The 13,885-nt window shown below is 37.1% G+C and overlaps 1 protein-coding gene across 6 annotated transcripts in view; it reads left to right on the forward strand.

The window, feature by feature from the left end:
• LOC134816900 (casein kinase I-like) overlaps window positions 1-13,272 on the forward strand; it is a 91,568-nt gene extending 78,296 nt beyond the window's left edge. The window contains exons 8-17 of one of the 6 annotated variants that reach the window (XM_063825905.1): window positions 6,308-6,438; window positions 6,614-6,749; window positions 6,879-7,036; window positions 7,193-7,330; window positions 7,778-7,858; window positions 9,081-9,164; window positions 9,352-9,482; window positions 9,613-9,649; window positions 10,221-10,288; window positions 11,363-11,468. In XM_063825905.1, coding sequence (XP_063681975.1) covers window positions 6,308-6,438; window positions 6,614-6,749; window positions 6,879-7,036; window positions 7,193-7,330; window positions 7,778-7,858; window positions 9,081-9,164; window positions 9,352-9,482; window positions 9,613-9,649; window positions 10,221-10,288; window positions 11,363-11,376 — 978 coding nt within the window. In that variant the 3' untranslated portion in view covers window positions 11,377-11,468. Of the gene's footprint in view, window positions 1-6,307; window positions 6,439-6,613; window positions 6,750-6,878; window positions 7,037-7,192; window positions 7,331-7,777; window positions 7,859-9,080; window positions 9,165-9,351; window positions 9,483-9,612; window positions 9,650-10,220; window positions 10,352-11,362 lie in introns of all 6 variants that reach the window. The other 5 variants (XM_063825904.1, XM_063825906.1, XM_063825907.1 and 2 more) reach the window with 5 other exon arrangements.
• Window positions 13,273-13,885: the final 613 nt, after the last annotated feature.

The following is a 13,885-nucleotide window of genomic DNA, read 5'->3' on the forward strand; positions in this document are numbered from 1 at the left end:
GCACGAGCACAATACACAAGCTATCTTGTGGCAAGAGGTTATAGCAATAGCTTAATTAACCAGGCCTTTAATAAAGTGGAAACCAAGAGCAGGCTCTCCTACTATCAACAACAGAGACATAAGGAGGATGACAGTAGCAAAGGGAGACTCATTCCCCTTGTAACAGATTTCAACCCAGGTCTCCCCAACATAGGACGGATACTTAACTCCCACAAGCACATCCTCCGTCTAGATCTCGAGCTTTGCAAGGTGATTGACCCTGATGGTATTTTCACCTCTTTTAGAGGGACAAAAACACTTCATGAGATTCTTATTCATAGCAAACTCCCTCCTGTTGAAGAGCCAGCTGTAGAAGATCCAGGCCACGCCTCTCCAGACACAGCTGAGGATTCTGATTCTGGAGGTTGCTTCCCTTGTGCTAAGAAATGTGATCTCTGCAAAAACTTCCTGAAACCATCAACCACAATCGGCAGTTTCCACACCAACCAAGTATTCAGTATCAAAGGACGATTGGACTGTGATACCAAAAATGTTGTGTACATAGTTAATGATAATATTTGTAAGTTAAGTTATATAGGATGTACTTCAGACTCTTTAAAGGTTAGATTTAGGAACCATAAATCCCACATTAAAACTCAAAGAAGGACCTGTGAACTTTCCTGCCATTTTATAGATAATGAGATTTTGCACAATCTTGACCGTACAACCACTAAGTTGTTTACCAGTACTTTAAGTAAGGACATTAATGTTTCTATTATAGAGCAAGTTGACGTTGGGAATTTTGAGCAATGTGCCCAGGATAGACTAAGTATTTGTAAACAAAGGGAGAACTTTTGGCAAAACCAGCTTAAAACTTTAAAGCACTTTGGAGGGATGAACGTTAGAGAAGAAAGATGATTTTCTTCTTGCATATTTTATTTTCTCACCTCTACCACTCATTTGGGATTTCAACCCACCATAACTTGAATTGCTGAGTTACATAAATTTCTAAATTTTAAATTTCTTCTATTTGATTGATTGATGGATTGATATTTTGAATAAATTTACTAACATGTCTTTATATCAGGATGACTGTAAAGGTACATTTTACCGACATTTGAAGTCAAGGCGTTGTTTTACTGATAGTTGTGGCTAACTAATAATATATATATATATGAATGATATCTCAGTTTCATTGCGTCCGAATATACAATCGGGTAACCAATAATCTGTGCTACAATATAATACAGGCTCGACGATCAGTGATCACTTATTAACTTTTGGTTGCACGTCAATCTGAATTATTTATGACGATTATATGTTCTGTTAAAATGCTCGGAGAACTACCTGTTCTAGTCACGTGTTCTAGTACGTGGGTTCTAATCACGTGTTCTAGTCACGTGGGTTCTAATCACGTGTTCTAGTCACGTGGGTTCTAATCACGTGGGTCTGACTCCTACATAGACGTAAGCTAGTGGTGTGAACACCACATGATCATGTGTAATGTGTATATGGTGGGGATAGTACACCCAGTGGACACATTATATTAGCCTCATGTCGATATATCCTGTTAATCATGATTTAGTCATGAACGGAGACTATTCCATAGTATTAGATATGCTCTAGATATTATCTTACATACATTATACAATGCAAGACTTTATTTATCTTAATCAGAAGAAAATTATCTCATATTCGTATTATATAAAAAAAGATACTAAGAAAATCATTCCTAATCGCACGCACGCACGCACGCACGCACGCACGCACGCACGCACGCACGCACAAAACTATCGAGAGTCTGTTTAAATGTGTTGTGATACGGCAAGTGTATTCTGTTTTCCAATTAATGCACAATACAAGCCACACAGCACACTGGCCACACTTATTATATATTATTATTATTAAATATTCTGCCTCTACAAAATAGACCCACATCAACCCCAAAGACCCCTTGTCCAGGGGGGTCTGGCCATCTTGTGACACCCTTTGTGACACCCCTGGCCCTCTTGTCACACATATTCGAGACCATGCTCTGGTTGACGACACCACATACAGCGGATTATTCTAGTGCTGGTTGACCACTGCAATCTGCATAATGGCTCCTACTTGTATACAAAAAGCATTTTGTCTGAATATTTCTTTGCATTTGGTAATATTTCTTTGCATTTGTGTCCTAGATTTCGCAGGAGGTTTCAAAATAGGATACAATATGTGTTGCAAGCGTGGTATAGTTTCTCAATAACCCTCTGATGACTGATAGGCACCTCATACAGTTGTTTATTTCACTACTGATTGGGTGCTGTCTCCGGTTTAGTTAGACAATAGAGCAATAAAACTAATAAACTTCCGTATACAGTCCATAGATTTGCCATCATGTCACACGAAAAGTAGGCGTGACTAGTACATATAATATGTAATATAATAGCTAGTAGCTATAGGTCTGTATGTGTCATATTCTCGATTCTCATATTGAGTAGATACTATAATACCATGATATAAAAGATAGAAGGCAGATCGATAGTCGCATGTATTAGACAATACATTATTACCATATTTTTGTGGCAAAGTATAATGCTGCAGATCAGCAATATCCAAGTCACAATACATGCCAGTGCGTGGGCAGTGTATATTAACAATTTGTTTGACGAACCTAAACTGTCAAGATGCCAGCAACGTAATATACAATGTGTACCTATATAATATCTACATGATAACATGTAATAGTGACGCATTTGCTGACTTGACGGTATGTTCATCTAGACAGATTCCTAAAAGTCAAGATTGTGTGTTGAAATTTAGGTCGCTGTCGGCCGTCGGGTCAGGTTACCATATATTATGATAATATCTGGAGTGTGTGTGTGTGTGTGTGTGTGTGTGTGTGTGTGTGTGTGTGTGTGTGTGTGTGTGTGTGTGTGTGTGTGTGTGTGTGTGTGTGTGTGTGTGTGTGTGTGTGACCTGCGTGTGTGTAACAGGATCGTACAAATGTTAAATAATGATGTTCACAACACCACTAGTAAAAGTTAAATATCAAGTTTAAAATTTAAATCTTGATATTATCAATGATCTAGAATCCTAATAATTGATCATTGGTAATCTCCCTAATCAGCCTCTAATCGTGGGACGTATCAAGCGTGTAGGTATTATAACATTGATTTCTTGATGTAACAATGATTGTAGAGCTTCATACTCTTTTCTACTGCTTCTGTACTGTTGGCCGTGTCCACGGATGTGGCATTTCCATAAAAGTTTAGGGATTATTGGCATTCGAAATGTATCCAGCATAATTTTATTGTTGTATTGCGACATGACACATTTACAACTTTTAACTTTAATTTTTCGATCCATGGGCAAATAAAACGTTTCAAGATTATGATTAAAGCAATATAATATGATTGCGATCTGAATGTCCAATCATTATTTCGCACGATAGTCTGAAATATGCCTAATTTCTATCTACAGCAATCATCCTCGGCCCGCAATTCACTCAGTATTTCTTATCGTCTAAGTAACCATACAAATGCACTCAAAATATATCATATATCAGATACCAGTTCCATTGCGACTTTACTATTATAATTGCCATTCTATCATTCCCTGAAATGTCTACTTCAGCGATAATTCAACAGCGTGTGCTGTAGCCGGGCTTACAAAGTCACGCTTTTTCTTTTCAAAGTCGATCCATCACAAAAAAACATTATGTCATATTTATATTCGGTCTCCGAGATCAAACAGAAAGTCTTTAAATCTTTGAAACAATAAATGATGGGAACTGGACATTGATGGTGATTTAAAGAAGCCTGTTGTCACGTGACATAATGGGCCCAATGATCGGGAAACCACCTGACCAGCGCATTATATTGAGCTTTGGTCCTTATTGTAAGAGAGTAGAGAGTATTATATAGTGAAAATAAGATATTCTCGTGAAATTTAAAACGCACCCTCAAACTCCACCCTCACTTTATTTAAATATCTTTGGCTTCCAATACTTCATTGACCCGTCTGGTTATTGAAGTAGATATTTTTATTTACCACCCCTGGATTTTGGATGATTGTACAAGCATTCGCTGTTTCCTCCAGTTACACAGAGAATTATTTAATAATTGGTTAATATAAATAATCCTGGGTGTTAATCTGATTAATTAACAAGCTCATAAATGATAACTTATGTAATACACGCAATTCTCTACATTGAATTGTTTAATTGTACTGCCATGTCATGGTCACGTGACATGATGAAGTGAGCTCCCAAGTGACAACTTAAGTATGCACGACCTGTCACTTTCCACTTAGATGGTTATTTTCGCCTGCTTTTTCTGATAACTATGGTTATTTGAGACAGAAAATGACTTTTAAAATTTATTTCACCACGCGCAAGTTCTTTCAAATTTTGGAAAGCTTTCATTTAATGAGATCACTGAGAGTGAAATCGTAATTTATTCAAGTCTCATTGATTACTTTTATCAAGCAAGGACCCCAAATTATAGCGTCTTTGACCCCAAATTAAATCGGAGGAGGAAGTGTTGTCGGGTTCTGAGACCGTCACCAAAACATTTTACGCGAAATATGTTCATTTGAGATGATAAAGAATTTATTTCATCACGACGACCATTTTCTTAAAATTTAGGAAAGCTTTCATTGAGTGATATCACAGAGAATAACATTTGAATTTACTCAATTCTGACTAATGACTTTTGGCAAATGACTACACGGCAAAACATGTCACTATAAAAACCGCCTCCCCAACCGCCACATTTCCAGTGAGCTGTGTGTATTGTCTTCAAAGATTGGTCTAATAGTGCTTTAATGCACCTAGTTGTAGACAATGCCACAGAGAGCTGCCAGTCTACCCAAAGTGGAAATTATACGGCTCCAGAAAAAGCAATTTTCCTGCAAACTGCAGACTAAGGTTACTCCGAAGCTTTGTCAATTTGGTGTTATTATTATAACCTCCTGCATCAAACAACCTTCTTACCAATACCCCTCTATTAAATAGTCAAAGACTCTTAATGCACTTTTAATGCACATTGATATAAAGTATTATAAACAGTCTCAATACCAATCTACCACATGTACATTGTAGGTCAAATCTATCGATGCACTGTAAAATATCGTTCCAGTTTTGGAGAAAATATCTTGTCAACAGGTTGTATTGACTACACTCACAGGTTGCATTGACTACATCCATTTACTGGCTTCCCAGGAGAAAAGCATTGTTAAATACATTTCAATAAATTGTACAGTATAATTAATGAACAATAAACAATTTGTCATTTGAGACCTAATAATATTAAATAAATGCTAAACAATTGAAACAATTAACAAATGTTTCATAATTGCAATGTGGTCAGAACATTTCCTCAGATCATACACATCTGTGTTCCCCTGGAAACGGGCCAGGGGTATCATAATTTGATGGAAACAATATTCAGTGCAGGTGATGTTTAGTTCACTGTTCACTGCGAAGTTATTGTTACCATTCATAAATTGGGAGTTGGACTTTCTGTACCAAACTTTACCATGGTACAATATTTGACGAAAGTCGATTATCTCGAGATCTGACTGATAGATTTTCTTTTAACTTTCCAGATATAGATAGGTATGTGGCTATAAGACGGATAATCTGTGCAAGTTGGAGATATCACTTCAAACACAACAAAATATCTCCAAATCGGTACAATATATAACATATCTGGTTTCATGATAAATATATCATACATTAGGATCTGGACAAAATCGAAAATATATTCTAAGTTATTACTGAAACACTCGATTTTCGACCTTATGATATGGTACAGTTTCGACGAAAGTCCTTCTGTAAATTGGTTTATTTACCAACTTTGCGTCACGCGCATAGTACTTTAAATGGTAATTTGTGGGCTTTTTCAACACCTTCTGTAACATTAAGCCGCGCCGCGCGCACATGCGTACATTTAAATAAATAATTAATAGAGCTAAAAGTAGTCGTACACTTAAATGCTACATCGCATCAGAAACTCAAAGATATGAGTTGGCACAAAGTCATAGTCGTGCCAGGAAGGATCCTAATTTGAGAGCTATGAAGCAAACCCATGTGCAGGGTTTTCGTAGGGTTGCCAACTTGTCAGGGTCGTTGCCCGGCATACAATCATTAATTTAACCTACATCCCAATTTACAGCAAATATCAAGCCCGAAATTTGATTCGTTTCAGTTGGAAATTAGTAAGGTGACACCTTTATAGCTCTCTACATAGTTCTATTGATCACATTAAGTCTGCGGTAGATTATGTAAATAACTTAAATCTACAATTATACTCTCAAATCTACTCTTAATCTGTAATTATTTCAGTTGCCGGCTGGTATCCCAAGTTCAGTGACACTGCAACCTGTAAAGAACGACACCAGTAGTAAACCATGTGGGGTGGAGTACTGCCTAAAAACTTACGTCGCTAAGGACATGCACGAGCCCCCTGATAGAAAGTAAAATTATATGATATTTATTTTCAAGTCACTGGACCGAAATGACTTGTTTCCGAACATCTTTTTGTGGAATTGAGGAAATAGAAAGGTTCATGCAGTTACAATTTTATGTCAGCTCTAATTTCTAACTCTTGATCTAAAGACTGGTGATAACTAATATGCTCTTATCTGACAGGCAGGTTGTTGATCTGCTGATAAAGAAGATAACCCATGCTCCTGACACTCAGGCTCCTCAGCCCTACATCGAGTCAGCTAAGAACTTCATGATGAGTCCCAACCCTTTACATGTGGAGGCTAGACTCGATAAGGAGGTGAGAGATTTAAAAGTTTGTTTGAATGAGAGACTTCATTTTTTTCAGCAGGAAAAATATTGTCGCATTGAATTTGTTATCTTAGTGGTGATATTTAATATTCAAAATCTTAACTTTTCGTTTCTTCAGCGATATATACACGGTGAACCGATCTACGTTCACATAACGATGGGTAACCAGTCGACGAGAGCAGTGAAAAAGCTAAGACTATCCGTAAAACAAGTGGCTAATATCTGTCTCTTCTCCAATGCTATCTACAAGTGTACAGTCGCTTCCGTTGAACATGAGTAAGTGTAACAAATTTAACATACTTTGCAGAGCAGACTGAAAGGATATGCACATTTATCTTCAACTCTCACCCCGCGGTACTCATCATCACTAATACAGCAAAATGTTCATCAAAACTTACATGATTACAAACAAAATTAACTGTCTTCTCTCAGTTTAAATGTGCAGCCGAGCCAGACGATCGCCCAAACCTTCTCAATACGACCTCTCCTCGAGGATAACCGAGACAAAAGAGGGTTAGCTCTGGACGGTCAGATTAAGAGTGAGGATACAAACCTTGCCTCATCAACCATGTTAGTAAGAGTTACTTAGAGTTACGTAGAGTTTCTTAGAGTTACGTAGAGTCACTTAGAGTCACTTACAGTTACTTACAGTTACTTACAGTTACTTACAGTTACTTAGAGTTACTTAGAATTACGTAGAGTTACCGAAAGTTACTGAGAGTTACACTTACTAAGAGTTACTACATACTTGGAGTTTCTTAGAACGAGTTACAGGAATAAAGTAAATAAAAACAGAAGTGAATACCTTGTAATTGTATTTACGATTGTTTTTATTTCCTCTTGAATCACATGCATTTTATCTTCCCGCAGTGATCTTAACTTCTTAGCAAGAACAGGATATAGCATTGAGGTTTTACAAACGTATCCATACTTACATTCAAAATATTTTATCAGGAGCTTTTTAGATATTATGTTAAAATCTAGATAGGTATTTACCTCCCTTGGCCCCTGCCCCAGGCATCTAGGCGGGGGCGGTCAAGCCTCTACACAAAACTCAATAGCAAGGGGAGGACTGGAGGCGATGGTTACTCTGACGAAGTAAGCCCGGTAGGCTGTGTCCATGAGGAATCTGAACACTCAAAACATACACTCATTTCACTGGCCAGCGAGGATGATGTATGACATGCCAGAGCGTATCATTGCATACCTAACTACGCTACTGTAATCTAGTGCATGATTTAGTTTTGATTTTGTTTGGCACGACTCTCGCTACTTCTGTTTGATGCTATTCAGTAACTGCAATTTGGAGTCGCTACCTGATGGTTTTAGTTTCTTCGCTTAACTTTACTTCCAGCTTAACTTTACTTCCAGTTTAACTTTACTTCCAGTCCAGTACTTATTTTTTCCTTTTCACCCTTTTGAAAAAAGGCAATAGTGAAAGGTTACGAATGGAGGTTTTTGCAGAAAAACGTGGATTTTGGAGATTGCAGTAGCTAGGTGGGTCTGAGTATGTCGTCAGTCCTTCCTTACGTCCGTTACCATGCAACGAAAAATTTGCGCGCGCGCGAGGATTGCTTGCGGAGATGTGATGTATAGATAGCCTGTGATCTATGAATGCGCGGCGCAACTGTGTTTTAATGTATACGATTTAATGTATAATATTAGGTTATAAGCCCAATTTGTACGTGGCACGCGTAGTGTATTGATGTGTACACGAGTATAGTTTACCTTTGCTTACAATTTAAGTTCTTTGCTTTACAAGTTAAGTTCTTTGGCAATTGAACTGAATTTCAAGTGTTTCCTGTACTTACTACATAATTTATTAATATTATTATCATGAAGACTGAAGTGAGCTGATCGGAGCTTATACTTAAATTTATGGTAAATGTGAAATGGAAATCTAGCGTCCGCCAAAACGAAACAACGGGCGCAATTCTTGTTCTGAGTTAGAGTTTGAAAATTTAATTTAATTTGGTCAGGTATTACTGCCACAGTCAAATGTTGTTCCAATTAGCAGCTTAGTAGCTCCCAGCTGAATCTCTGAATAAAACTTGTCGCATAAGATGGGGGTCCAATTAATTAGATCAAATTATAAATTGGAAAAAAAACTGTAAAAAATGTAGTTGATTTTAAAAACCTCAATAGACAAAAATGTCAAGAATGTAGAAAACATATAAAACTGGCCTGGAATAATAGACCATGCTAGATCTTGCTGCACCTCTAAAATATTGGTGGCCCTCTCTTTAGCTGGCCGCAGACTTCATAATCCATGAGTCATGTTTTGGAATGAGGGAATTAATACAGTAAACTCCATTTTCAGAGCGCTACCCATCGCGAACAGAGAAGCACTGGGAATAGTGGTGAAGTACATCGTGAAGATAGAGTTATTTGTATCTATGGGAGGGTAAGTTGGTTCGTTAGTATCTGTTTCAGTGCCAATCATTCAGAGACACATTGTAACCCTTCTTCTGGTCATTGATTCTGAGTCATAATATGTAATCCTTGCTACTTTGAGGAACCGCCACGAATTGTAGCTGTAGTAATGAATATTGTATGATAGTTTCAACCTGTTTTGACAAAAAACCAATCAGAGAGTTGAAGCTGGAGTTACCGTTCACACTGTCCCATCCTATCCCTGAACATTACGAGGAAGATATGGAGCCCCCTCCTCAACCCACCGACGCCAACGCCGACAATATCAACCTAGAACTAGATGAAACTGGTGTGTTTTTATCCGATTATTTCATTGAAAGTCTTCAAAACGCCCGTTGAAATCCTAACATTTAACCCATCAATGATTAACAATACCGCATCTCAATCTTTGCATAAGAAAATGATCGTATCTGTTTCAGGTGCATACAACAACACCTTGTTATCGGCCCAGGCAGAGTAAGTGCTTAAACTGAAACCTAACTTTTGATTTGCCAGTCAGATTTTCAGCTTTCATTTTTTGCATGCCTTCAATTGTTATCATCATCGGGAATTATGAACGATTTTTTGTTTGTATTGTAGATTTTACGAACTGCTTTTACACCAGTTCATTATCAAGGTCCGAGTCCCAAGTCACTCCAAGTTCAACAACAAACGAACACTCGTCTATTGAGCCTGATATAATTATCTTGAACGGAGTACCACCTCATGTTATGCCCAGTGCACCAGAACTTTCCACTTTTCAAAAACTTCACATGAAGGAATCAAGTCTATTTGAACCATCACTTTAATGATCCCAGACTATATCGTCGTGATTCCATAAATTCGTATCGAGTAAGTTAAAAAGCATCTCATCTCGAACGGTGAATATAACTAAAAGCAGGACACTAAGAAAAACATTTAAAAAAAACACTTGAAATCACTCAAGCACTAGACAGTAGACAGCCACAAGGAAATACTCTCTCTTCTTTACATTGTCACACAATGCACAAGTTGAACCCAAGGAAATATTTTCTGACCACCTCTTTAGTCACGACGACCCCCTGATCGACCTGGAAGCAGCGCCGTTACATGACGGTGGCGCAAACAGCAGCACCGGTGAGACAGCACAACCGTCCTTGCTGTAAATCATGTGAATAACTCCCCTGATCCGCGCACTCGGTAATTGTGTGACGTATTACAGTTAGCGCTAACGTGCAAGTGCTAATCTCTAGTGCTTATCCTCCTCGCAAGTGCAATTGTTTTGCGAGTGCACCCGAGTTTGATCTTCTGAAAAAGCATGATGCTACTGCTTTCAAAAAAATACCGCTACCAACACTTAGAATAGAACGCTGAAATTATACACCGCTACGATGTAGAATATGCCTGAATAAAAGAGAGAAGCGAAGTTTATAGTGATGGTATTTAAGACGCTGCTGAAAGCACTTTTAATTAATCCAGCACAAGAATAAACATACTCGCAGTAGCACTAGCATGGTTTTGTTGTGAGTTTTTCTTCTGTGTACGTGACTTTCTCGGTTCACTATACAGCTATACTGTAACTTCTTAGTTAGCAAATGTGGTTATCCCTTAGTTTTATAGCATGTGTCGAATGAATCTTGTCAGAATTGTAGAATTTAATGTTTTACGTTAATAATCGTTAGATAAGTGTTTATTTGTATGCAGTCGTTTAAGGGTATTTTCGGGACAGGATTTTTCTGATACCAGATCTTGCCTTTGGAGACGACGTTAAAGAAAGATGTCGGCGTTCGAATTTAGAGACTTTTATAATGCAGGTTGCTTTCATGCCATGCAATTTTAGTAAAAGTCTTGAGTGATGCTTAATATTTTGTAAATTTCATAATTCAAGTAATTTGGATTTGAAGTAATTTAGACGTCAGTGGCAGGGTATTCAGTGAACCAAACACAATCTAGTATTGACAGAGAGCCAGTCTGCGAGAAGCATTTAAGTGGCGGAGCAAAGATGTGCAGTATATTTCCTTGACAGTCTACGAAGCAATTCGAAAACTGAATTCTTGCACAGAGTTCTTCTACAATCTACAATCCTGCAACACTGCTGAACAATCTAAAAAATTTTGTCCCTGAAAAAAAAACCACATGCGATTAAAACAATTGGATGTTTTTTCACTTTTGGCCACTCGTTACTAATACTAATTATCTCATCCTTTTCAGCGACCAATTACTGATCGACTTCGAAAGTGACACGTTGACTTCAAAAGAGACTGACGCTTAGTTACTCTATTTTTTCCTTCAACCATCTCCTTCCCACTGATCATCATTTTACTTCTCGGGCCAGGGGTGCATATTCTGATTATAGACCGAATCATGTACTGAGAAATATTAGGAGTGAGTTTTAGTGTTGAGTTTTACTGCAAGCTACGCGATTCTATTTTTCCATCTATATATTTGATAGAAAATTATATTGGTTGCAGTTTCTTTTTACTTGGTGCCACTATTCCCGTGGCTTGGTTTACGGAAATCAGATCGGAATATGGTTTCGGTTTATTTCTTCTGCTCTGATTTGGAAACGCAACAAGCCAACCGGAACAGGTTCAACCTTTCTATTTTAGATACAGTCCTCTTTCGGATAATCTTAATCAATTTAAACACAAATTCGAATGATCACTTTAAATGACTTTATGCTTAAACATAGCGTTTATGGCATGATCCTATTATGGTAATTATTGAGAGACATAAAGGCCCGGTTGCGGTTGGCTACTTTGGTTTATTTCACCTTGATTGCTGTTTTTACCATCATTTTATGAATATGAGAAGGACTTAGAACACAGACTGAATAAGTTCTATTCTGCTGTTCGGTTCTGCGCGCAGCACTTTTCGTGCGTGCCAGGAACGCGCAGCATAAGACCTATCATTCTGACTTCTGTCGACATACTATAATCATATAATGTTTGTTACAGTCCGACTTATTCGCTTAGAGTTATTTTACTCCATCATCAATATTTCTGTTGGTGATTTTCAATTTTAAAAGGCTGGACGTTTATGTAAATTAGATGAATTCGATCATCATTATCAAACTCAAAGTCAAAGGATGGAACGCAATTTTATATTCTATCGTAAAGTCAAAATAACATCAGTGCGAAATTACATTTGAATATATTATATATGCTGCCAGTTTTACTAGATTCGGTTAATTCATTAATTAATCGATTGAAAGAATCTGAGATATAGTTATTTCTGTAAATATATGCAAAGATCAAGCAATGGTAATAGCGAAATTGTGGTTACACCAATTTGTAAATTGTCATAATTAGGGGTCGCTGACCCCCTTGCTTTACAGTTATTTAAAAGAACTTGAGTGGGATTTAACAATGCGATATATTTCGAATTACAGAGTTTGATTGTCGTTGATGAGCCTAAGAGAGCTTAGCCGTTCATTGGGGGAGAATTTTGTTCTTATTTTGAATCTTAGCGAAGTCAATCTTTTAATACTTTTAGTGATGATTCGATTACAATTTTACTTCAAAATGTTTCGACACTGACTGGTTTATCTTTGAGCTCCATTGATTTTGCTACGGCTACTTTGGGATAGTTGCTGGTAATGCAACAGCGATTTCTATCTCAAATTGAGGAATTATGTGTTCACCGCTTAACTTTTGCTAGTTTTACCTTCCTAGATTGTTCTGAAATTTCATTGGTGTTTGATTGTATATATCAAAGAATCGGCATCATTCAGCGGAATAACAAGAGTTGAATTTGATTGCTATATTTGTAGAATGATGATATAATCATAATTACTATTAACGAAACTAATTTGCCAATTGAACGAATTTTTGAACTGAATATTTGTTATACCATCATCAAATTTACGAACTGCATGTTCACTGTTCAATAACGAATAATAATCATTTAATTTTCATTTGAAAAGTTAGTTTTTGAGCAATTCACTGTGAGATCATATTCGTGCATTATTATTATTCAAATTGACATTTAAGTTTAGCCGATGGTTGCTTAGATAGATGTTAGATCTTCGATTATTAAAAAATGCAACTACGAAATTATATATTTTGACTCCTGTTCTGTTATTTTAATTTTAACTATTTGATCCAAACTAAAAATCTTGACGCAGTTTTTTATTGTGAAGTCTGCTACATCAACATTGAACATGATATGTGCTAGTCATGTTTGTCCCTATATAAAAATGTTCAAATTGTATGCAGGAGCTCGGGTCTGTAATGTGTAGGTTATTAAATTTAACCTACAGGTAAGAGACCGCCCAACGACTGCTAGTATGTAGTAGTAGTTTTCGAAAGCGCGTCGAATGAATTCATGCTTTGTCAATTCTAAGCTAGGCTTTTACTAATTCGCTCGCCCAAAAATTATCACGTGACTTTGGTTTTTATGGTTTTGCAGCCGAACAAAACGGTTTTACATAAACCCTAATCCTAACCCTAGCATTAATCCCAATATCCATAAACCTAAGTCTAGGGGGTGCACAATAAAAATAAACTTGCTCGGATTTTCAAAATTGTTGTACCATTGTATTTGTTTCCTAGAGACTGTGAGGATTTTCACAGTACCAGATTTTTCATACCTTTTTGGAATGATCAGTGAGTTTCGCCTAGAGTGCCATATTTGATGGTGCGCGGCTTTTGGAGCAAAAGTAGGTGTAAACGTTTCATAATTCAACGAAATTCGTTGATTTTTGTCGTATTATTCTGTCATATCTTCGGTTCC

The sequence above is a fragment of the Bolinopsis microptera genome, chromosome 6 (assembly GCF_026151205.1).
Source record: "Bolinopsis microptera isolate Bmic1 chromosome 6, MBARI_Bmic_1.0, whole genome shotgun sequence".
NCBI classification, from domain to species: domain Eukaryota; kingdom Metazoa; phylum Ctenophora; class Tentaculata; order Lobata; family Bolinopsidae; genus Bolinopsis; species Bolinopsis microptera.